This window comes from Candida oxycetoniae (genome assembly GCF_023343755.2).
Source record: "Candida oxycetoniae strain CBS 10844 chromosome Unknown scaffold81, whole genome shotgun sequence".
NCBI lineage: Eukaryota > Fungi > Ascomycota > Pichiomycetes > Serinales > Debaryomycetaceae > Lodderomyces > Lodderomyces oxycetoniae.
Genome location: NW_026055349.1, coordinates 401 through 25,194, shown reverse-complemented (window position 1 = coordinate 25,194; position 24,794 = coordinate 401). Strand labels below are relative to the sequence as shown.

At 38.4% G+C, this 24,794-nt stretch overlaps 11 protein-coding genes across 11 annotated transcripts; 5 read left to right on the top strand and 6 right to left on the bottom strand. All coding sequences in view use genetic code 12, as the record gives it.

The window, feature by feature from the left end:
* On the bottom strand, window positions 1–2,677 carry KGF56_000015 (uncharacterized protein; the record flags this gene model as incomplete). The annotated part of the gene is made up of 2 exons (XM_049322628.1): window positions 1–2,441; window positions 2,493–2,677. Coding segments are annotated over 2 exons (2,626 nt in total), but the record flags the coding sequence as incomplete, so codon positions are not given.
* A 1,625-nt stretch (window positions 2,678–4,302) lies between these two features.
* KGF56_000014 (uncharacterized protein) lies at window positions 4,303–5,304 on the bottom strand (the record flags this gene model as incomplete). Its single annotated transcript, XM_049322518.1, has 1 exon — window positions 4,303–5,304. One exon carries the CDS (start codon window positions 5,302–5,304, stop codon window positions 4,303–4,305), a length of 1,002 nt encoding a protein of 333 aa, XP_049182918.1.
* Window positions 5,305–6,611: 1,307 nt separating this feature from the next.
* PDS5 (Pds5p) lies at window positions 6,612–10,604 on the top strand (the record flags this gene model as incomplete). Its single annotated transcript, XM_049322408.1, has 1 exon — window positions 6,612–10,604. The coding sequence occupies one exon, from the start codon at window positions 6,612–6,614 to the stop codon at window positions 10,602–10,604; it is 3,993 nt and encodes a 1,330-aa protein (XP_049182917.1).
* A 92-nt stretch (window positions 10,605–10,696) lies between these two features.
* Window positions 10,697–12,202, bottom strand: GLE1 (nucleoporin; the record flags this gene model as incomplete). Its single annotated transcript, XM_049322297.1, has 1 exon — window positions 10,697–12,202. The coding sequence occupies one exon, from the start codon at window positions 12,200–12,202 to the stop codon at window positions 10,697–10,699; it is 1,506 nt and encodes a 501-aa protein (XP_049182916.1).
* A 218-nt stretch (window positions 12,203–12,420) lies between these two features.
* Window positions 12,421–13,290, top strand: KGF56_000011 (mitochondrial 54S ribosomal protein uL5m; the record flags this gene model as incomplete). The annotated part of the gene is made up of 1 exon (XM_049322186.1): window positions 12,421–13,290. The coding sequence occupies one exon, from the start codon at window positions 12,421–12,423 to the stop codon at window positions 13,288–13,290; it is 870 nt and encodes a 289-aa protein (XP_049182915.1).
* A 627-nt stretch (window positions 13,291–13,917) lies between these two features.
* Window positions 13,918–14,232, top strand: KGF56_000010 (uncharacterized protein; the record flags this gene model as incomplete). The annotated part of the gene is made up of 1 exon (XM_049322075.1): window positions 13,918–14,232. The coding sequence occupies one exon, from the start codon at window positions 13,918–13,920 to the stop codon at window positions 14,230–14,232; it is 315 nt and encodes a 104-aa protein (XP_049182914.1).
* A 73-nt stretch (window positions 14,233–14,305) lies between these two features.
* On the bottom strand, window positions 14,306–15,673 carry KGF56_000009 (uncharacterized protein; the record flags this gene model as incomplete). The annotated part of the gene is made up of 1 exon (XM_049326856.1): window positions 14,306–15,673. One exon carries the CDS (start codon window positions 15,671–15,673, stop codon window positions 14,306–14,308), a length of 1,368 nt encoding a protein of 455 aa, XP_049182913.1.
* A 1,023-nt stretch (window positions 15,674–16,696) lies between these two features.
* Window positions 16,697–18,694, top strand: KGF56_000008 (1-phosphatidylinositol 4-kinase; the record flags this gene model as incomplete). The annotated part of the gene is made up of 2 exons (XM_049326746.1): window positions 16,697–17,448; window positions 17,659–18,694. The coding sequence occupies 2 exons, from the start codon at window positions 16,697–16,699 to the stop codon at window positions 18,692–18,694; spliced, it is 1,788 nt and encodes a 595-aa protein (XP_049182912.1).
* Window positions 18,695–18,748: 54 nt separating this feature from the next.
* On the bottom strand, window positions 18,749–19,807 carry KGF56_000007 (uncharacterized protein; the record flags this gene model as incomplete). The annotated part of the gene is made up of 1 exon (XM_049326637.1): window positions 18,749–19,807. The coding sequence occupies one exon, from the start codon at window positions 19,805–19,807 to the stop codon at window positions 18,749–18,751; it is 1,059 nt and encodes a 352-aa protein (XP_049182911.1).
* Window positions 19,808–20,499: 692 nt separating this feature from the next.
* KGF56_000006 (uncharacterized protein) lies at window positions 20,500–20,751 on the bottom strand (the record flags this gene model as incomplete). Its single annotated transcript, XM_049326526.1, has 1 exon — window positions 20,500–20,751. The coding sequence occupies one exon, from the start codon at window positions 20,749–20,751 to the stop codon at window positions 20,500–20,502; it is 252 nt and encodes an 83-aa protein (XP_049182910.1).
* A 1,717-nt stretch (window positions 20,752–22,468) lies between these two features.
* Window positions 22,469–24,523, top strand: YVC1 (Yvc1p; the record flags this gene model as incomplete). Its single annotated transcript, XM_049326417.1, has 1 exon — window positions 22,469–24,523. The coding sequence occupies one exon, from the start codon at window positions 22,469–22,471 to the stop codon at window positions 24,521–24,523; it is 2,055 nt and encodes a 684-aa protein (XP_049182909.1).
* Window positions 24,524–24,794: the final 271 nt, after the last annotated feature.

Below are 24,794 nucleotides of genomic sequence, written 5' to 3'. Positions count from 1 at the left end.
AGGTGGCTTCAACTCCATTCAATAAGGTAATATGTGTTTCATTTGTTCCAAAACTAACAATCTCATCCCCCATCAATGTAAGAAGTGTAAATGGCTCGTCTAGATTAAGTTCTTCGTCTGGCAATGTAACTGGCTCCTCGGTGGTAGAGGGCTCCTCGGTGGTAGAGGGCTCCTCGGTGGAAATTGGTTCCTCGGTGGTAGAGGGCTCCTCGGTGGTAGATGTTTCTTCTGATGTAGTTGACTCTTCGGTAGTGGTTGGTTCTTCTGATGAACTTGGCTCTTCAGATGTAGTAGGCTCCTCGGTGGTGAATGGCTCCTCGGTGATGGTTGGCTCCTCGGTGGTAGAGGGCTCTTCGGTCGTAATTGGCTCCTCGGTGGTGGATGGCTCCTCGGTGTAGGTTGTCTCTTCGGTGTAGATTGTCTCTTCGGAGTAAGTTGGTTCATCAGATGCGGTTACCTCTTCGGTGTAGGTTGACTCTTCTGATGAACTTGGCTCTTCGGTGATGGATGGCTCCTCGGTGTAGATTGTCTCTTCGGAGTAAGTTGACTCTTCTGATGAACTTGGCTCTTCAGATGAACTTGGCTCTTCGGTGTAGGTTGTCTCTTCGGAGTAAGTTGGTTCATCAGATGAACTTGGCTCCTCGGTGTAGGTTGTCTCTTCAGATGAACTTGGCTCCTCGGTGTAGGTTGGTTCCTCGGTGGTAGATGTCTCTTCTGATGAACTTGGCTCTTCGGATGAACTTGGCTCTTCTGATGTAGTTGGCTCTTCGGTGGTGGTTGTCTCTTCGGTGGTGGTTGTCTCTTCGGATGAACTTGGCTCTTCGCTATAAGTTGGCTCCTCAGTGGCAATTGGCTCTTCAGATGAGCTTGGTTCTTCCGTGTAAGTTGGCTCTTCAGATGGCGTTAGCTCTTCAGATGTAGTTGCCTCTTCGCTTTCAGTTGGCTCCTCGGTGGTAGAGGGCTCTTCAGATGTAGTTGCCTCTTCGCTGTCAGTTGGCTCTTTAGATGCAGTTGACTCCTCGCTGTCAGTTGGCTCTTCTGATGAGCTTGGTTCTTCGGTAGTAGATGGTTCTTCAGTGGTAGATGACTCTTCTGATGTAGTCGACTCTTCTGATGTAGTTGACTCTTCTGATATAGTAGGCTCCTCGGTGACAACTGGTTCTTCAGTGGTAGATGACTCTTCTGATGTAGTTGACTCTTCTGATATAGTTGACTCTTCGCTATAAGTTGGCTCTTCAGATGTAGTTGCCTCTTCGATATAAGTTGACTCCTCGCTGTCAGTTGGCTCTTCTGATGAGCTTGGTTCTTCGGTAGTAGATGGTTCTTCAGTGGTAGATGACTCTTCTGATGTAGTCGACTCTTCTGATGTAGTTGACTCTTCTGATATAGTAGGCTCCTCGGTGACAACTGGTTCTTCAGTGGTAGATGACTCTTCTGATGTAGTTGACTCTTCTGATATAGTTGACTCTTCGCTATAAGTTGGCTCTTCAGATGTAGTTGCCTCTTCGATATAAGTTGACTCCTCGCTGTCAGTTGGCTCTTCTGATGAGCTTGGTTCTTCGGTAGTAGATGGTTCTTCAGTGGTAGATGACTCTTCTGATGTAGTTGGCTCTTCTGATGTAGTCGACTCTTCTGATATAGTAGGCTCCTCGGTGACAACTGGTTCTTCAGATGTAGTTGGCTCTTCCGATGTAGTAGGCTCCTCGGTGACAACTGGTTCTTCAGATGTAGTTGACTCTTCGCTATAAGTTGACTCTTCTGATATAGTTAACTCTTCTGATATAGTTGACTCTTCGATATAAATTGCCTCCTCCGATGTAGTTGCCTCCTCGGTAGTTGCCTCCTCGGTAGTTGCCTCCTCGGTGGCAGTTAGCTCTTCTGATGTAGTTGGCTCTTCGGTAGTAGTAGGCTCTTCGGTGGCAGATGGCTCTTCAGTGGTAGATGACTCTTCGCTGTCAGTTAACTCTTCAGATGCAGTTGCCTCCTCGGTGGTAGTTGGCTCTTCGCTGGCAGTTAGCTCTTCGGATGTAGTTGCCTCCTCCGATGTACTTGGCTCTTCAGATGTAGTTGCCTCCTCCGATGTAGTTGCCCCCTCGGTAGTTGCCTCCTCCGATGTAGTTAACTCTTCAGATGTAGTTGGCTCCTCGCTGTCAGTTGTCTCTTCTGTTTCTTCAACAGGATTTGGTAAAGGAGATTCTTCTTCGATAATTTCAACAATAGGAGGGAAATTAGTACCATATAAGGTCACTGGCTGGCATCCCGGAGATGATACAGTCCTAACTGTGTAAGATGTAAAATTTGGATCTGGGTCGCAGGCATACAATGCAGAAGAAAAAGTTAATTGACTCGTATCTGGAGTAAGATCGACAATAGTCCAAGAAGATACAATTGATAAAAACAGGTTCTCAATGGTCAAATAACCAGTTACCAGATCACTGAGTCTAGCCAAGTGATTATACGAGAGGACTATACTCTGTTCTAGAATCAGATACATAGTCAAACCATTCTGGAATGCCAGTTCTAAGGTCATCAATAAAGCCATGTTGGAAGAAGCTGTTGCATCAACTAAAAGGTATGGAATACCTCCGACATTGGCTGTAATATAAAAAATACTGTTCAAAGCAGACACCAATCCTAAGCCAAGGGCCATGAGACCAGTCAACAAACTAATTCTCATGGCTTGTTTTGATAATTATGGTGATAAAATGGCCTCTATTGTATCAAAAAAAAGGTATTCAATTCCATTCAAAGTAGAAACCTGAACTAAAACCGGTAACACGTAACGCCAGGAAATCGTTGAAATCCTGGAATTTTTCTTCTTTTTATGTCAAGCAACCTCATCCCTCCTTCATTTGTTGTGATTTGTTGTGATNTACAAGCGCATCTGTCTTTATATGCATCTCTTTCTCTCTCTCTCTCTCTCTCTCTCCTCTCCCCACCTTCCTTCTCTCTACCTTCTTTCCCTCTACCTTCTTTCCCTCTACCTTCTTTCTTTCTCTCCTTCTTTCTTTTCCCCCTGTATGCCTGTTTTTTATGCTATCATCTATTGATTGATTATGGAAAAGAAAAGAAAATAACGAGATGTTTTCATAAAAATGATGAAAAATAATTAAAGAAAAAAAAATAATAATCAAATCGAAATCGAAAATCAACCACACAATTTCTTAATCCTAGGTAGTAATCTTTTATTTATTATTTATCGAAGCAATCATTTTGAAGATCAGTACTACACGGTTGTTATGAGTTTATTTATTTTATAGCACTCTTGTCAAAATGCTTCAAATTTTTGTAATTGTAGTGTTCCCCCAGTGGTTTGCTTCATTTGCTTCGTTTACTCGACACTATCACAGAGCGAGATAGTGGAGCATACTTGCTTCTTTTGCTTCTTTTACTCATTTGCTTCTACTCATTTGCTTCTACTCATTTGCTTCTTTTGTTTCTTATTTTTCGCCTAACTTTTGTTTAAAATTGTTAGACTCGATTTCAAGTGACAATGCTTGCCTCATCACTGTGTAATGACAAGACGCAATAGAGGAATAATGAACAGATAGTGTCGGTCAGTATGCTTTAGAGGTGGAGACATTTCAAAGCAACTGCTTACACGCGAGGTTGGTATTATTTGTAATAGCCTCGATGCTTAATCTGTCAGGTACATTGAAAAATTGTGTATTCAAAAATTTGCGCAATTTCATGGTATAGATAATATTCATTACTGCAAATACCACGATACTCTTAACTGCAGATATTTACAAAGATGCTCATAACCGCGAATGAATACTAACTTAACCATAACTGCAAATATTTACTACACTGAAGCGCAAACTCGCTCTGTATATTCGCAACTTAATTTGTTGCTAATCAATGTGCTCTACTATCGAGCTAATCAGTGTGCTCTAATGTCGCAATTCAATATTGTCAACCAAACAGTTGACAACAAATCGGCCTGATTAGCTTAGTCGGTAGAGCGTTAGACTCTTAAATTGCTACCTAACAGTAGCTAGAAAGTGTCATCTAAAGGTCGCGGGTTCGACCCCCGCATTGGGCTTAGTATTTATTTTTTCAGCCTGATTAGCTTAGTCGGTAGAGCGTTAGACTCTTACTGTTGTTTCAGCAACATAAAAAGTGTCATCTAAAGGTCGCGGGTTCGACCCCCGCATTGGGCTTAAATACTTACTTTTTTTTTTTTTTTTTTTTTTGCACCCAACTAGAAACTTTTCTTTTCTTTCCTATTGGGTAATTCTTTAATTAAAGTATGGTATGTATGTAAGAGGTCAGTGTCGATAGTGTCGATAGTGTCGCACTTTAGGTCAAATAAGGTTCAACTTGCTGCTCAAGCCAGTCCCAAACTTTTTCGTTAGAAACAACATCATTTAAATCGTTTCTTGCAATACCAGGGGTACCAAAGGAAACACTATGTTGGCCATCTTTGACATCTGGAGACAAAGCGGCATATAGCTCAGTATAAGCACCAAATCGAGCAGGAAAACACATGTATTTAAAAACAGCAACCTCCATGGGGCTTTGATATCTTTGCAAGTCAGTTAGCAAATAACCAGGACAGATTGAACTACTAATAACGTTTGGAGCAGTATGCTTTTTGGACCACATCTTTGCCTGAATGATATTTCCTGCTTTACTTTGACCATACGCATACATTTGAGTGCTTTTAGTAAATGGGATTTTCTCAAAATTGTAGTCTTGCCAATATAAGCCTCCTATAGGTGCAAAAAAATGAGCACTTGAACTAACCCAAACAATCCTCGATAACCCCGAAGGATTAAGCTCTGATGTTTTGATAAATATAGGGTCGAGCAATTTTTGTAATAAATGAGGACCAATCGTATTGGTGCCTAGTTGCAACTCATACCCTTGCGTGGTTTTTGACCCCTTTGGTGGCACCATAACGCCTGCATTGTGGATGATTATATCTAACCTATCCTCTTGTTTCAAAAATTGATCGACTGTCGACTTGATAGTAGTCAAATTGCCCAAATCAAGTGGGATGAAGTTTATCTCCCTATTGTCAACATTATATTCCTTGCTAATTTCTGATTGAATTTGTTCAATTGCTTTCAATGTTTTTTCTTTATTTCTAGAGAATATATAAAGCTTGGCTTTTGTAGTGCCAGCTAATGATTTAACGGTCTGATAGCCAACTCCCGTGTTACCGCCTGTAACAATCACAACCTTCCCTTCTAAGTCGGGGTAATCCTTTTCGGTAAATTGGGGGTTACCTGGCCAAAAGCCATGAACCATTTGCTTCCATTCTGCCCATGATTTTCTTGGAATTACAGGGTACAGCATTATTCAAGAGTGTTTATAGTAGGAGATGTAAATAGATATATAGTCAGTTTCAGTAGCAGAGATATTTGTTACAAAGGTTTTCACACTATTTGATAATAAGATGGGGAGATTTGATTAATCTAAATAATGATCGTACTATATTCATTTTTTTTTTTCATGCATGAGTTTAATTCCGACACTATCGAGCTATCGAGCGAAGCGAGATAGTGGAGCAACCATTTGTGTCTAAGGATGCAATCAAGACCGTGTGTTTTACAAGGGGGGAGGGGCGGATGATTAAGGCAAAGAATATGTTTATATAGGGGAGGAATATATTTATATAGGGGAGGAATATATTTATATAGGGGAGGAATATATTTATATAGGGGAGGAATATATTTATATAGGGGAGGAATATATTTATATAGGGGAGGAATATGTTTATATAGGAAAAGGAATAGAGTTGGATATAGTTGGGCAATATGGGAAAGGGAATAAAGTTAGATAGTTGGGCAAAAATGAGTTTATTGTTGTAGAGGATGAAATAGGGAATGTATATGCCATTTATAAGTTGATAGGTAAAGGATGATAAAGTATTGAGAAAGCAGATGAATAAACAGAGTAGATAGAACATAAAAAAGATAAAGTAGATAGTAGATAGTAGATAGAATATAGATTTTATTTTTCCCGCTAGTAAATCTTAATCTTTCGCAGCAATTCCATTGACAATAATCACGTGATCCAAAACAGCAATGTGCCCACTGTTGAATGGTGCATGTATCTCTTCTCTACTCTTTCTCTCGACTAGTCTCTCAATAGAGTGTCCGTTCTATATCTCGGGCTTTACTATGTTTAATGCTTTTCATGGAAGTTGGTCAATTTGCTCCACTATCGAGCAGAGCGAGATAGTGTCTATATACTGCTCGGTAGTACATACTGCTCGGTAGTACATACTGCTCGGTAGTACATACTGCTCGGTAGTACATACTGCTCGGTAGTACATACTGCTCGGTAGTACATACTGCTCGGTAGTACATACTGCTCGATAGTACATACTGCTAGATAGTACATACTGCTCAATAGTACATACTGCTCGATAGTATATACTGCTCCACTAGTTCGCTTCGCTCCCTAGTATCTATAGTGTCCTAACACGCGTCCTTTTTTTTTGTCTTTTCAAAATATTTTTTCCATTGAGCGTTTCTACACGACCTGAAAAATACCAAACGCGTCTTCAAAAATCATACCGAGATTCCACCTTGCAATGATGATTCCACTTGCAATGAATGGTATTTCCCCACTAAAAGAGTAGTAGTACTGGCACTGGCATGATGATTCATAAGGCTAAAGAGGACCTGCTAATAGATTTTGCTAATACTGTTTCCCACAAGGTTGGTTTTTCCTTCAATAAACCTATTTTGAGCACTATCAAACGCTCTATAAGCAATAAAGAGCTTTTATTGCGTCTTACAGAACTTCATGAAAAGTTGTCGGTTTTGGAAGATGAGGAGATAGAGGTTGAGTCTCTTAGATCTATAGCGAATGATCTTGCCGACAAGAAACTACTCAATCACTCAAGTATAGGAGTTCAAGCTTTTGTTTGCTGCTGCATATCTGATATCCTCAGACTCTTTGCACCAAATGCTCCATATTCAGACGACCAGCTTTCCAGCATATTCAAAGCATTCTTTAAGCAATTTTCAAGAATCGCAGCTACCCAATCGTCAAGATCCGAAAAACCACAGTTTTACTTGCAATATGTCTACTTGTTGAAACGAATAGCTGAGACTAAAACAACTATTTTAATCATTGATCTTCCAGATTCACTGAAATTGATCCAACTATTTTTTGAAACTTTTTACACAGTTGCAACTAAGGATTCTTTCCCGCAAGAACTAGAAACAATTGTTGCAGATATCTTGGCTGAAATGATCTCAGAAGCTGAAGTCATCCCCCACGATATTATTAAACTTATTCTTGGTAGATTTTCAGCACACGAGTCACAAACAAACCTACTCTTGAGCAAAATCACAACACCAGAATTCAACTTTTCATTATCGATTTGTGAAAATAATGTTGATAGAATGTCGCGTTCTGTTGCTCAGTATTTTTCGGAAATCTTGTATAGAAATTCAAATATCTTGGAACAGGCAGATGCAGAAGAAGAAGAGGAGGAGGAGGAGGAGGATGAGAAAAAGGCGGTGGTGAGTGAGGAATCAAAAAGGCAAAAAAAGAGGACTTTGCTAGATGCCATGGATGTATTGGAAAGAATCCACCATTTGTCTGTACAAATATGGAGGTTTGTTCCCTCCATAATGTCTTCAGTAATGGCTCTAGTGGAAGATGAATTGAACGCCAGCGAGGAAAAAGTAAGGGCATTAGCTACCAGAACAATTGGGGAAATGTTGGGCTCCTCAACCTTAAGCTCGACTGTGCCTTTGCTCAAGGTGAATTTTTTTATTGTACACCAGTCAACCTGGACAACTTGGTTAAAGAAGCCACTGGATATTTCCAGTATAGTACGAAGTCTGTGGGTGGCCCAATTACCGGAAATTTTCATGCACAACCAATTTCTTACATCTGAAATCGACCAGCAACTTGTAACAGAGTTGAAAAAGTGTCTTGTTGATACTGACTATAAAGTAAGGGAGATGGCATGCTCTTCATTAGCAAGAATCACTTTCAAAGTATTTGCGTCAAAGGTGTTGAACAAGGATATAATGACCACACTTTACCAACTAATGCGAGAAAAACACAAAACAATTAGATCAATTGCTATTAATGCATTGGGATCCATTTACCAAAGCTACGTGGATGCTCAAATTGCCTCGAATTTCCAATTAGATTCTGAACAAGAGCAATTGATTTTTGTTATTCCCAAACAAATTCTATCACTCGTTTATATCAATGATAAGAACATAAATGCAATGGTTGATTTGTCGTTGTTTGAGAAGTTGGCTCCTATAACTGAGTCAAATGCGGTTAAAAGGGTTCAAAAATTAGTCCGCTTATATTCTGTACTCGATAAGAAAGGAAAAGATGCATTTGCTGCTATCAATACCAGACAACGCAAGGTGGGACCTATCATCAGTAATTTGATGGAAATCTCTGACGAGTGCGCAAAGGGCAATTCCATTCAAGATAAGGAAAACAAACCATCCGGTGAAGATGTAAAAGCGAACTTGTTGAAAATAGACAAAATATTGAACTGGATCTGTGTTTCATTCCCAGATGACCACAATGCCTACGCATGCTTGGAACGTTTAATCAAATTAAATAGAGCGAGGTTCTATTATCTTATCAAAACCTGTGTCACTTCTGAGTCTGATATCAAAACAATCAACAGTGCCCTTACAGAGCTTTTAACAAAGTTATCAGAAACAAAAAATATCAAATTAGACGACGGGTTTGGAACAAGACTGAGTGTGACTACAGCAGATATGGTTTACAATGTGAAGTTACTATTATTGAGAGGATCACCCTTGCTTTACAACAGATCCAATGTTGAACAACTTATAGAGGTTTCCAAGTCAACGGAACAACAACAACAACAACAACAACAACAACAACAACAACAACAACATCTCAACACTACAGCAAAGGAGATTCTTGAACAAATTTCTAATATTAATCCAAATGTGTTTCAGTCCCATGTGCGTACGCTCACTGAATTATGTAACGAGAAAACCGAGACAGACAAGACTGGTCCTCTAAAAACAATTTATCACTTTGTTAAGAAATTCCCTGATGCTTTCCCATCTGACATTTCATTTACTGAAACATTGAAAAAATTGGCAGTAAATGGCACGCCTGAAGAAGCCAAGTATTCAATGAAGTTGATTGGTAAAAGTGAAAGAAAAGAGCTTTGTTGCGCTGCAGTTGTAGAGAAAATTTATCCATTGGATATTAGCAATGACAAATTTGCAACCCATTTGAGTTCCATTGTTGAATTGTTTGTGGTTGATAAATTTTCAGTAATGGATAAAGAAGCCGAAATTACTCCGTATATTATCAAAAACGTTTTGCTTGAGAACTCCAAGTATGACAATGCCTCCAATTTCAAAGTTTTGGCAGTAAGGATGTTTACCAATATTCTCAAGTCTACCGCTGCTGCCAATGATGTAGAGGCTGCCAAGGAAAAGGCGGGTCCTGTTTTAAAGTTGCTAATCTCCATTATTGGTAATAAAGGTGAAATTGTAAATAAAACGAATCCAACATGGCCAACACCAGAGGAATATAAGCAAAAACTTCGTTTAACTGCTGGAGAGTATCTATTGAAATTGGCAAAGATTCCAGTGTACAATGAAATAATCTTATCGCCAACTATGCGAAAACTATGCTTTCTTGTGAATGACGAAGAATTGAGTATTAGAAGAACTTTCTCTGTAAAATTGAGGGAGAACTTAGCTAATGAAGCTATTAGTGAGAAGTACCTTTCTCTAGTCTTTTTCAGTGCTGCTGAAACAGATTTAGAATTAAAGAGTGACACGACAATGTGGATTAATTCAATGTTCCGACGTTGTGAATTGAAAAAGAGTTTGAAGTTTGAGAAATCACTTGTTCGATTGATACACAATTTGGCGCATCATGAGGTGTTTGAGCTAATCATACGTGGGAATCAAAAAGAAAAAGAAGAAGAAAAAGAAGAAGAAGAAAAGATAGAGGAAACTGAAACTACTAGACTTCTAAATGCTTATATTTTTGCTTCCTCCTTTCTTATCTACTTTGTTAAACTAATTGCGAAAGCGGAAAACATTTCATTACTTTATTATTTGGCAAGCCGAGTGAAACAGCATAGGGATGCTGCAATAGCTTCTTCCCAATACGAGAAGGAAACATTATCTGAAGAAACTTTGCAAATTTATAGAATTGCTGAGTTGGCGCAGTTGATCTTAAAGACATACAGCGACTACAAAAACTGGTCAATCCAAACTTGGTCAGAAAAGATTAAGTTACCACACGAGCTATATGTTCCAGTAGCAACTTCTCATGAAGCACAAAATATTGTGTCACATATATTTATTGCAGAGAATATTCAAGTACCTTTGGTTGCCCATACAAAGAAATTGATTACTGATCACAAGAGAAAACGTGATGATACTGTAGTGCTGAAACGGCTGAAGGAGAATGGCGCCGATAGTACCAAAAGGTCAAAGTCAAGGCGCCCTAGACATAAGAAGAGAAAAATACATCTGGATGTAATCGAGTCAACGATTGAACGGAGAAGAAGCAGTAGAGTGGTCACAAAAGTTGACTACAAAGATCAACTTTCATCATCTGCGGACGAGGAGGAGTCATCGGAGGAAGAGAGCGATTTTTAGTAATGAAATCTATGATCAACTGTTTTATTTCATTTTTTTTATTTTTATTTTTATTTTTATTTTTATTTTTATTTCTTATTTTCACTTTCTACTCACGGCTCCATCTCTTTCATAGGCTCTATCCTATTCATTTTTATCCAATCTTCGCCCAATATTCTCAATCTTGCAGCAGAGGGATACTTTCTGTCCGCAACAGCATCAACAAATTGAGAAACCATCAATTGTAGAACCTTGACAGCCTGTCTTTTATACACTTGCAAAAAATGCGCAGCAGTTGCTTCCCACCAATTAGCCAAGACCTCAAAGTGAGTATTTCTAATCAACAGTAAATCTGTATTTAATATCCTTGCTACAAATTGCCAACTCGATTTTTCTGAAAAGAGTCCTTCTTTTCCAGCGCCGGATAGAAACTGTGTCATTACTGCCCATACTGTACATATACCTGCAACTCTTTCATCATATTTCACGTCGCTCTCCCATTGGTCGTCTTCGTATTGTTTCCAGTTCATTCGTAATCTACCTTCTACTGTGGTCATTGGGTCAGTGAATCCGATTATGTATGGGCATTTCTTGACAAACCTTGCAGCTAAAAAATACTCAAACTCGGGAAATGTCACTAATAGGCTATATGCCAAGTGGGCTAGTGGAGTTGCTGCAAAGGGTCTGACGATAACTTCCGTTTCTGCTTGATGGACAATTGCTTTTGCCATGAAATTGAGTATCCATTTGTAAGCTAGTTCATCAGCTTTTACTGGCTCAACCAAGGTGATTACCTCTCTAATAAGTGTATCTGTGTGATGTTTGGAGTTGGAAAGTTGTCCAAATTTTGGATTGATTTTACGTTTATACCGATTAACAGCTCTTTTCAAATCGGTATTCTGGTCTATTTTGAGTTTTACATTTTGTTTAATATCCTCGATATCATTTTTGTACTTGTAAAATTCCTTCTCAACATTGTTGAAATTTGTGAAACGTGTCTCCTTTAGTCGCTTAATTTCCTCTAGTCGATCCTGTTCCTGTTTCTTTTTCAATTCAGCTGCTTGAGCAGCCTTTTGCTCCTGTTCTAGTTTCAACCGCTCAGCTTCTTTTTGTCTTTTTTCAGCTTCTAGCCGCTCACGCTCCTTCTCTTTGCGTGCTTCTTCTTCCCTTTCAAGTCTTTCTTCTTCTAGTCTCTTCAACCTTGCTTCTTCCTCCAACTTCCTCTGCCTCGCCTCCTCTATTAGTCGCACTCTTTTCCTTTCATTGTTTATAACATCCTGAACTTGCAAATCTTGCAAACGCAACCGTGCTTCAATCTCTTGACCAAGTTTGAGGATATTGATCTTGGACAACTCTTGTGCCGATTGGATAAACTGCTGGCTTTGCGACTTTTGCCTTGTCGATTCAGCTATTTTTTGCTCTTTCAAGCTATGTGTATACTCATTTATAGCATCATATATCAAATCAGCCTCAACATGACCTGGATAATCAATTGTACGAGGTTTTAGCGGGTCCAACGAGACGCTTCGTAATGGATAATGCCCATAATTGTGCACCGACTGGTCCTGAGAAGCAGTCTCAACAACTACTTCAAATTTCTCAGGCAATGAAAACTTCATTTCACAATACCATTAATCAGCAGAAAGAAGGCAACAAGGTCCACTCATTAACCTTTCTCTTATCAATTGTTTTCGTTAAAACAAACTGGTGTTTCTTTATGAAAAAAAAAAATATATATATCCCCCATTGATAATTCGCACAAGGTGAAACAAAAGTTGATGGTGAAAAATTTTCCAGATTCCATTACTTTGGTTATTCTGGGGTCCCTTCTTTGGTTATGAATAGGGCATTTACTCGTCAGCTTTCCCATTCGAGGGTGTGTTTGAGGCCCGGGTATTCAACGGTGCAACCGGTGCATCATTTAGTGCCCGTTGAAAAGGCACGCTTGAAGCCTGGATTACAGCAATTACTTTTACCAGCCGATGATATACGATCGAATAAATTCAAACCAACTGAGATATGTCATGATCGTGTAGCTGAGTATTATAGAAACACGTTGGAATCTGATTTACTTTTGCACTTTTACCAACATGGAGCTACTAAAATCGAGGGTAATAAGAGAAGAGAATGGGCAAAAGACTCACCATATAAGTTATATCGAGGCAAAAGAAAACCCAAGGGCGGCACTAGAGCTACCAAGGATATATATCCGATTACCAGTACCAATGTTCCCAAACTTACCAGTATTGTGGTGCACGCGTATAATAAGAAAGCATTGGAGTATCCGTGGTTGAATATCTCAACCAGACTACAACTATCAGTCATCACCAATGTCAAAGCGAAACAAATCTATAACAAGATGAACATTTTACCCTGGAAAGCAAGAGTCGGAAGACCATGTGGCGGTAAAGTTGAACTTTTTGATAGGGATATGAGCCAATTTATTAGCACATTGACAGAGTTGGTGCTACCAAGAATCAGAGCTTTCAAGGGGATTAGTGTTACCTCTGGTGATAGGAACGGTAACATAAGTTTCGGAATGACTGCTGAAGATGTGCAATTATTCCCAGAATTGGAAAATTATCAGGAATTGTTTCCCAATCTATGTGGTATAGATATTACTTTCAAGACAACTGCTCAAACAGATGCTCAGGCAAAGACTTTATTAAGTGCTTATGGATTCCCTTTTGCAAAGCCTGAGAATTGAAACTTTGTAAATAGACACTATCGAGCGACACTATCGAGCGAAGCGAGATAGTGGAGCATACTAGCTGTCACCGACACTAGCGACACTAGCTGCCACCAACAACACTTAGTAGCTTGTTATAAGATGTAGTTATTTCTAGCCATCCTCTCTTCCCTCATACTATATAGTATCTACAAGGTGAATCTCGTTCTGCTCAATAGTAATATCGCTCTGCTCAATAGTAATATCGCTCTGCTCAATAGTAATATCGCTCTGCTCAATAGTAATATCGCTCTGCTCAATAGTAATATCGCTCTGCTCAATAGTAATATCGCTCTGCTCAATGGTAATACACTATCTCGCTCTGCTCAATGGTAATACACTATCTCGCTCTGCTCAATAGTAATACACTATCTCGCTCTGCTCAATGGTAATACACTATCTCGCTCTGCTCAATGGTAATACACTATCTCGCTCTGCTCAATGGTAATACACTATCTCGCTCTGCTCGATAGTGTATTTCTTATCTCTTCCATCTCTTTCCTTTTAATTTTTCCGGTGCGCGCGCTAAATGATTTCAATTTTAGCGAGCTTCTTTATTATTATTCCGCTATTGGTGGTATTCAACAATATTCGTCTTCAACGAATATGGATCGGAATGGGGGTTCTAGTAAAGGAATGAGCAAGAATAAGGCTAGTAGAACGAATAATAATAATGGGCACTACCATCACCATCAATGGGTTCAACAGTTACGAGCTTTACCTTCGGATCCAAATTCAAAAGACTTGCTCAAGCTTGAATATATTGATGTGAATTTGAACAATTCACGCAAGTTGATAAATAACGTATATTCTTTGAATAGTGAGAGTGCCGAGTATGCGAAACAATTGGATAAGCATCTTGGAAGTTTACCACAGTTGGACTATCTTGTTAAAGAGTTGGATTGGTTGAACAATATTTGATATCATTTAAAATCGTCTCTAAATATATACATATATATATGTATACATATAAATCTAAAAATCCCAGTCTTAATCAAGTTGGTCTCTGTTTTTTCCCATCAGCTTCTAAATCCTCTTCTTCGGTATCAGCTATAATAAAATCTTGCATTGCTATAGGGTTTTCCTCCACCACAGAGTCTTTACCATTACTTTCAATATCTGCACCATTTGTCCTTGGTGAATTCTCTTTTTGCTCTGGTTTAAACTTTAAAATGATTACTGCATTGCCTACTATCAATATTATGCCCAAAAAAGATAAAAAACCAGGCAAATGGTTCCAGATTGTTAAATCCCAAATAATTGCAAACACCATCCCCGAATACGCCATCAAAGAAGCTCTAGATGCCTTTACTCTTTGCACACCAGCCGTTAAGCAAAACTGCATAAAAAAACCCGAAAACCCAATTACCAAAAATAGAAACCATTGATAACCGTTTGAAGGTAGCACAAACGATAATGAAGGTAAGACCAATATACAAGTGAATGTCACAATACAGCAAGTTAACGCAAAATAACTCACCGAAAGCAATGGGTGAGCATGCATTCCAATTTTTCTCAAAACAATGTAGACACATGATGCTCCACATACACCAATTAACCCAACGATTGTCGCCAAGATCCTTTTTTCGGAAGAGCTACTTTCAATCTCCTCGTTACCATTGGTCTCTTTGCTAGTTTCCTCTCCAAATAAGAATGAGGGCTTCGCAATGAGTAATACTCCTCCTAGTGAAAATAGGGAGCACACGCCTTCTAAAATTGAATACTTTTCTTTCAACAAGATAAACGCCAAAAACGCAGTAAACATCGGCACAAGGAAAGTGATTGCAACTGCATCAGATAAGCTCAAGTACTGTAGGGAAAAGTACATTCCAAATACTCCAAAAAACCCCACAAAACCTCTCATGATTAGCAATTTGCGCAATTTTGGTGGTCCAAAAGGCGCTTGTTCAATAGCCCTTGTGACAAACATATATATCAAACAACACAAATATGTAATAAACATTCGAACAAACAATATCTGCAACGGATGTATAGGCTCATTGAAATTTTTATCTGTTACCAATAATTTACATGTTGTAACCATTATGCTGTTTAGAAACTGCGAAAATAGTAGTAGCGAAATTCCTATATTGGGCAAAATGATGCGATTGTAAAAAGATACTAGTTTGTGTCTAAGAGCTTGCAACTTTGTATCTTGGCCCTGTTGCCAGTCTTGATCATCGATTCGAAACGAGTCTATTGAATTGGTCATTGTCCGACTGATAAAGTCCCCAGTTATGGGCACAGCCAAAGGTGTGGCTACTTCGGTGGCATCGTCTATCGTTTGAATAACAAACGGATCCTGCACCAACGGCTGGTTATTTAGTATCGTATTACTATCATTATGTGTATTCTCAAACATCTAGCTATTCTATCTTTGCCTTCTTCCTAAGCAATCAAAATTTTGTTCATATTTGCATCTTCTGATCAAAAAATGATGTACCGGTTACTAAAGTTTTTCCGCTCCATTTAATGTACAGAATTTGTCATCAATTATCCGAACAAATATTACGTGCCGATACTGCCTGACGATAAGGATAAGGAATAGGAAGGCATCGGCGGCGGCGGCGGCGGCGGCGGCGGCAGGGGGGGAGGGGAAGAGATGCTGGGTTCAGCAAGAGGGTAATACACATGAGCTTGGCTTTATAGATACATCTTTAATGGGCAAAGAAGCTTATTCCGCTTTCCAAAATGTCTAACCATTAAAAGATTTTTTGCAATTCCGCAATCGTTTTCTTTGTGAGCGATGAGGTATTTTAGCGCTACCATAAGCAATAAGAAAATGGGGTATAACTCTAATCACTACCAAGTGTATTCTTCAGAGTAGCAAGAAAGAGTCATGGTGAAAATGAGAATAAGGTGAAGATGAGAATAAGGTGAAGATGGGGGCGAGGGTGAGGATAATGATAAAAGATATGTGCGTTCTCAGATAAGTTGTACTATAAAGTAATACTGTCCAGGTTGTAAAAAAAGAAATGTTGTATCAAAAAAAAAAAGAAAACCCGTTTTGTTTCAACCGTTGCCACGTCAATTTTGCAAAACAAAAAAAACGCCGCCTAAGAATAAAAACCGCCTAAGAAAAGCCTCCTAAGTTGAAAATGACTCTTTATCAGTTTAAGCAATATGATCTGCGCAATTCAATCAATAGCAATCTACAAAAATCCTTTTTCATGCCTTATGGTCTCTAGGAAGAATACTAATACCGTTTACCCTACTACAAGAGAATAACCAAAACCTCTTTGTTTCTTTCTTTCTTTCTTTCTTTCTTTTTTTTTTTTTTTCTTCTTGATGAAAATTTAACAAAAAAAGTTTAAATATGGTCTATTATTATTAATATGGGAGTTTGGTAAGCTTGACAGTTTGATAATTTTTATTTGCTATTATTATGGAAAGTGTTTACCACGAGTCAACTAAGGGAAATGTAGGCCAATCGTGCAATGACATAAACCAAGATGAAAATAGAGTCTTGGAAATTGCATTTAACAAATCAGGTAATCCATTTCAAGAGGAATTGAAGAAAAGCTCAAATACAAATATTAATTTCCCATATGACAAGCATCGTTCCAAGTCTACTCCTAGCACGCCAACTTTACAAATAGGTCCAGATTTAAATGCAAGTCTACCCAAATTGACACGAGGAAACAGCTTGAACGAGAACTTGCTCCGAGAGAACGATCTAGACAATAATCTCAACAATGATAACAAGTTAACCAGATTCAAAAAATCTGTGTTGATACCAGCAGCAAAATGGGCATATTCACCAGTAACGAAATTTCAAAACCAACGGAAAAGCTATACTAGCAGCAGACCAGTTGATGAGTACAAAATCGAGTATTCTGTTTTCAAACCTTTACCTGGTTTAAAGCGGATCCAGCTTCCTAGTGACATTTCAGCACACTTGCACGATTTCATCGAGTTTCAAACCAATAAACCATTTGAGTTCCCTGAAGGATACCGAAGCGAAAATCAATTTCAAGTTTTAATCGAACAAGTTAGACATGTGATCGAAGTGGATCGTATTTATCCTGAAAGAATTGCGCTGGGATCTTCGGGAAGCTACTTTGTATTCAACAAAATAGAACCAAACACTAGTTTATATGCAAAAGTGGGCATTTTCAAACCTAAAAGTGAAGAGCCGTATGGACCACTTCTGCCGAAATGGAGCAAATGGCTTCATCGCACTTTCTTTCCATGCTTTTTCGGACGAAGTTGTTTAATACCAAACTTGGGCTATATAAGTGAAGTAGCCGCTTGTGTTTTAGATCAACAGTTGCAATCCTACATTGTGCCATATACAAGTTTAGCAGAGTTGCGATCGCCAACTTTTTACTATCCCCTTTGGGACAGGTTTAAACACGTTGAAAAGTTACCTTATAAAATTGGATCTTTCCAGGTGTTTTTAAATGGTTATATAAATGCCAATACTTGGTTCAAGGTCCATCCCTTGCCAACTCACATTCACCTTCTTCCAAACTCACTGGATGTTGAAGTAGAGATCACTGAAGCAGATTTCAAATTTCAATGGAGTAAAGACGCAATGTTGCAATTTCAACAAGAAATTGAGAAAATGGTCATTCTAGATTATATAATGAGAAACACTGATCGTGGTAATGATAACTGGATGATAAAGGTTGAATGGGTAGAAATCACTCGCGATGAGACAAAACAGATAAAAACCATGCGCCCATATTTGAAGATAGGTGCAATTGATAATGGGTTGGCTTTCCCTTGGAAGCATCCTAACGAATGGAGGTCATTTCCCTTTGGGTGGTTGTTCTTGCCTCTTAGTCTCATTGGTCGACCATTTTCAAAAGGCACACGAGAACATTACTTGCTACTACTCACTTCGAAACTATGGTGGGAAACAACAGTTGTTAAATTGCACAGGACGTTCATGAAGGATAAAGACTTTAAAGAGCGCATGTGGTTAAAACAATTGGCGGTTTTGAAAGGTCAGGCTTTCAATGTGGTTGAAGTTTTGAAAATGGGATTTGCTGGACCATTAGAGTTGACACGTCGGGAAAACTTGGTGGTTTATGATGATTTGATGTTTATGCCATGCAATGGTGATGGTGATGGTGATGGTGATGGTGGTGGTGATGATAATGATAATGATGGTGGTAACGACCTTGCAGAAACGAGGCAACTGTTGCTGGTGTCCACTGAAAATGCAGATCAATATACGCCACTTCTTATCAAGCCCAGTCGGATTGATAACCTACAATGCATTAGTGACCCCGGAGACAATTATCCTAATAGAAACGAATCAGGCTATGAAAGAATTAATAGGGAAACAGAGCCGCTCCCAAAACAAGGCTCTAGAGTGGTTATAGAGAGAATAGTTCGAGAAACTTCAAAACCCCCCGTTTTTACATGGTGCTGAGTTAGATTGTATTATGGATTGTAAGTATGATCTAAATTGCAAAAAGTACGCTCATTATTTTATGTTCTTATACTTGTTTTCAAAAATATATGGATAGTGATCTGAGTTTCCCCTAAAATCATCTTGATTAATAGTAAACATTTTCCTATCCTGTTTCAATCTGAACTGCACCATTTTCAACAATGAATAAACAACACTGAGTATTGGGGTATAGACATTCTGTTCCTTAGCAATTCGTATTGGGTTCCCCAAAATGACCTCAACTTCCATCAACTGTTTCTTTCTCATATCGACACACATCAGTGGACTGTAGAAAAGGCCATCTCCGATATGAATGAATTTCTCCACAAATGTAGGATCGCACTCAACACCGACTGATCTTGCTATATTCATGATCTCTTGCATTGCTGGCCTTATAAGCTCGTCATTAGCATTATTTATTTGTATGCTATTGACATCTAGATCCACCAATGCTGAAATTGTATTAAATACCGAATTGTACATTAATTTCTCCCATCTTGTTTTCTGTACATCTTCGTCGACTTGTACTTTGTTGAAGCCGGGATTATGATATATGGAGATGAATTCCTCAATCTTGAGACGGGACTCAGGATTCGAGCTTGGTTTCTGGAAATCACCAAGAAAGACAATTTCCATACCTTTATTTTCAACGTGTCCATGGTAATATGTACTACCAATATGCGAAACTCCACTTAGAATCAAATGACCAGGAAACTTTTCGAGCATTGGTTTTTCAATATCAATTCCGTTTTGCAAGAGTATGATAACTTCCTTCCCTGTACTTATGGCAGGTGCAATAATCTCTTCGCATGTAACTGGACCATCTGGTACATTTTTTGTAGTAACCAAAATATAGTCGAAAGGTCCAAATTTCTCCATCGCATCATTAACCGATGGAGCTAAATGGGATGGCTTCCAGCCAATGAGCTCGCCATATGTGCACGACACAATAGAGTACCCTTTTTCCATTATCAAGTCATAATCACTTCGAACAACTAATGTAACTTCAGATTTGAAGTTGTGTGATAATGAAAGGGCACTGATGGTGCCGACACCACCAGAGCCAATTACCAACACTTTAGGCCTATACATTTTTGCTCAAACGCGCAACAACAACAAAAAAGAAGAAGAAGCTAATGTACAATTCTACTAGAAAAGAAGATTGAAATTGCAAGTGATTTTATCAACTCATCGGATTAATCAATTAATGAAAAGTTATTTCGCGGAGTAAATAAAAATGTTTTAAACGCTAAGCGCTTTTATTTCCAAAGCGGAAAAAAGCAAAAGCGGAAAAAAAGCAAAAGCCGCCAACAATTGAAAAGGCAAGCTCGCGACACTATCGAGCGAAGCGAGATAGTGGAGCACTGACTGCTATTGACACTTTCGACCGACATCAGAATAGAGTAGAGGATAGTGTAGATAAGAATAGAGTAGCGGATAGTGTAGATAAGAGTAGAGTAGCGGATAGTGTAGACAAGAGTAGATAAGAGTAGAATAGAGTGGAAAACACTATCTCGCTCTACTAGATAGTGTCGCAGAGGATTAAAGAGAAGACAACGATCAACAACAAAAGAGCGTATATCTGTCCAAAACACAACTATTGTTTGATAGCACCATAGGTTTCTCAACAAAAGAGCGCATATCTGTCCAAAACACAACTATTGTTGAATAGCGCCATAGGTTCCTCAACAATAGAGCGTATATCCAAAACACAACTATTGTTTAATAGCACCAATAGGCTCTTCAACAATTTCCATTTCCATTTTCATTTTTTTTTTTTTCCTTCACTTTTGTTGCCTTCTGAATTCTCTATAAGCCTCCAAATGATCTGTTTCCAACTCTTCCTCCTTAGCCAATCTAGTATTCTTATCTTCTCTTGCTACTAGTATTGGTAATGCATTTGAAGTAAAGATCTTAAAGAGTGGAAATGATGAAACCATGCCATTGACAGCAGCTAATGCAGGACGATTGGAAATTCTAGCCATATAAGCTTGAGCAGGTAGCTCGGTATAAGCAAGTGTATCTTGCGAGTTCATTTTAAGTGAAGTTAGAACTTTGGTACCGAGTGTGAAAGCAAAGCAGGGTGAGGAGGATAGCAGTCAGTATTGCTCAAACCTGTCTAATGGTGCAAATACTTTTTTTATGTAATACTTTTGGCTGCGAAAAAACAAAAAACAAAAAATTACTTTTATTTCATTTTTTATTATGGCAATGGAACTTTTAACAAAGACGGGCAATTTTCTTATGATTTAAAAAAAGCAAGAGGTTTCATAAGTCAATACCGCAAGATTCTATCCATTTTGATAATCAAAGTAGCAAACAAGTCATTATTGACAAGTTTTGAGAGGGTAATTACTTTCCACCAAAGTTTTACTGTATCCAGACCATCTATTCTTTGTTTGAGTTTCTTTGTTAAATTTAAATGTCCATCAAAAACATTCTGAATGTAGTTTAATACACTATCGAAATCTCTTCTCACTCGCATTCTAGAGTCAGACAGAAAGTTATACCCTTCCAGCATTGATATATACTTATTCCAGTCATTGTTTCCTCGACTAAAGAAGCCAAAATTGTATCGCTTGGAATCTATTCCCGGTGTAGTAAGAATTGGTATGTGATAAATCATTTGAAGTCTGTAGTTGACTTCAAGCCAATTACGTAGAATATTTGCAGCTATTAAGGGCATTGACTTGAATTCGTCATAGCTTGAGGATGCATTATTATTTGTTCTGAATGCATCACCAAGATATAATGAGCCTACAAGTGTGTTTGGAAGAAATATTGGGATACTTCGTAACGCAAATGTCTTTCTTCTTGCAAGAATTAAGCTTTTTTGAGACGTCTCCGTTTGATGAAAAGTCACTGGTTTCGTCCAGGGAATGGTTTTGTTCAAATTTATATCATTGATGAGTTTATTATCGTTACAGTATAGAAGATGATAGTCGCCGCTAAACGATTGTATGTTTAGTTGATACTCTACTTTGTATCCTGTAAAAGGAATTTGCAAGTTCGTAATACAGGACTGCGATTGATCAGGCAAAGCAAGTACTGAGCAAGCAAACACTACGAGTAGCAAGTACATAGCGTAACTCGAGTCTTGAAACAAAATCGTTGTAAAAAGAAAAATGTACTGAGCTAAAGGATGCTGCAGATAAATTTATATTTAACTTTCTCTGATTTTGCACCCAAAAAATAAAAAAAAAAAATAAAAAAAAATAAAAAAATAAAAAAAAAAGTCTCTTGAGTTTATATCCTTCAGTGACATGATAACTATCACAAATAAAACATTTGGATACAGTAAATGGCTTTATCCTAATGATTTGGTTACTTTAGATTATGTCTACTTTTGCTCACCAAGAATTGCGTTACTTTGAAAATGGTCCAACTTTCTACAAAAGCCACAAGACCCTTTACTCTTTTGGTGAAAAATAAAATACATGGTAGCGATACTAATACTAATACGGATCACGCCCATGATCAAACCCCCAAAAGACATTTCAACATCCATGTTTTATTGAGACTCAAACATAATACAAGTATAACAAGAAAGTACCAAGCTTCTAGTTTTATACTGAGTGCGTAACAACTGCAGTTTACAACAAGCAAAGCTCATCTGAAACGTACGTTTCTTTTCATTTTTTCTTTTTAAAAAAAAAAGGGAAAAGAAAAAAAAACCAACGACCCCAGATTGAAAAATTGCTATAGTTTATTACCACTGCGGAGTGAATGATTTCTTAGCTGCACTTTTACTCAATGGTAGACTTGGAAGAGAGTAATTTATTTTTGCCTCCGTCGCAAGTGGATACAGATAATGAAGGATCCATCTATGGCAACGAGCAGCACTGTCCCAATTCAAGGCAAGTGTTTAGAATATGCACAAATCTTAAATTGCTAATCGATAAAGTGATACCAGTGCAATTTGACGAAAAAGAGATCACAAGACAGGACTCCTCGATTTTGAACGAGCAATTGATTGAATTAGTATACAAAGCTGCAGGGGGGAAAGGTTCGGGCGAGAAAGGGTCGTCATCTCACAGATATCGTGCATGTTTAGTTTTTTGCTTGCTAAAATGCTGCGATTGGTATTGGCAGCTTAGTGAATACGAATTGAGCGATAATGAGCTATATTCATTACGTGCATTGAGTACTCAGATCCTCGCTGTAAAATTGATTGAAAGAGAAACAGCAAATGACGAGTATTTATTCTTGAGCATGCTATGCCATAGATATACCATTTGCGTTAATGGCAAAGATGCCGTGCCTGTTAGTGCCTTAGAAATGGCAGTGGACATGCACTCAACTATTGTTATTGGATCAAGCGGGTACCAGAGGTGTATCAAATGGTTATGGCGTGGTTGGATCGTTCAATCGTCAAAAAATCCTCATTCCTACGTGATGTATAAGGGCGTTGCCTCTCATTCTATAAGAACTCACTTTGACCCAGCAAGAATCAAAACTCCGCTATATCAGAACATTTTGGAGATTTTTTTCAGCTTTGTGTACCTTGCCTTGTTCACCATTGTGCTTAATACTCACTCTACTAATTTTGCCGATTTGGATATTTTTGAAATACTATTTTATATGTTCACCTTGGGATTGATATGGGATGAAGCGGTCAAATTTTATCATGTTGGTTGGAACTACTTGGGATTCTGGAATGTTTTTAATGATTCTATGTACAGTATTATTTCTGTTGCCGTGATTTTCCGCTTTGCAAGCATCAACAGCCACGGGCATATCAGAGACCGATATGACGAAATATCATATAGAATCATGAGTTGCGCAGCACCATTAATGTGGACAAGATTATTATTATTTTTGGATGCGCAAAAGTTTGTTGGCGCCATGATTGTTGTTTTGAAAGTGATGATGAAGGAGTCTGTTTTGTTTTTTGTTTTGTTGGTTGTAGTTGTTGTTGGGTTCCTGCAAGGTTTTATTGGACTCGATGCTTCAGATGGTAAGAATGAGGCAACAAAGAAGATTTTGGTTTCATTAATGAAGGTGGTTATTGGAACTTCTTCGTTTGATGAAATGGGCAAATTAGTGCCACCATATGCATCGATATTGTACTATTGCTATTCATTTTTGATAATGGTTATTTTGATGAACATATTGATTGCATTATACTCAACGTCATACGCCGCAGTAGTTGAAAATGCCACAAATGAATATTTTGCCTTGGTTTCACAAAAGACCTTGAGGTATATTAGAGCGCCCGATGAGAACATTTACGTACCGCCTTTCAACTTGCTTGAGATATTAATGACTCCATTTAGTTGGGTAATGTCGTCAGAGATTTACAAGGACATGAATTACTATGTGATGTTGATCATATATTCACCATTGTTGCTTTATATCACGACAGAGGAGTTATCAACAGCAAGAAGAATATCGTATAACCGATACAAGGGGTACCCCGATGATGCAAACGAGAATGACACAGAATGGGATTTAACGGACGGATTTGGTGATAGTAGTAACTCTGGATTCCGTGATTCGGGAGATGCGACTTCACCTCAAGAGGAAATTAGAGAGCGAACCTCGGAAGTTAATCAAGAGTTGAGATTACAAAGGGAAAGCGAGAGACAGGACCCGGAATTTTTGGTCAATATGCAAGGGTTCGAAAGTGCGATTGATAATATTGTTAAACCCGTTAAAGAGGCAAGCAAGATCGGCTTAAGTTGGGAGTTTTATGACTTGTATAAGAAAGTTGACAAATTGACTGAATTAGTTGAACTTGTTGTTCGAGACAATGAACAGAAAAAGGGGGCACTATCGAGCGACACACTATCGAGCAAAGCGAGATAGTGGGGCAACACTTAGTACTTTTTAAAACACTATCGAGCAGAGCGAGATAGTGGGGCAACACTTGGTACTTTTCAAAACACTATCGAGCAAAGCGAGATAGTGGGGCAACACCTTGTTGCTTGTTACGACACTATCGCCGACACTTGAATTCTCTAGTTCTCTACATAGTGAGTAGCGAGTCGTATATAATGAGTAGGGAGTAGTGTATAGTGAGTAGTGAGTAGTAAATAGTGAGGTGCATTTTCAGACGGTAAAGATATGTATTGTAGAA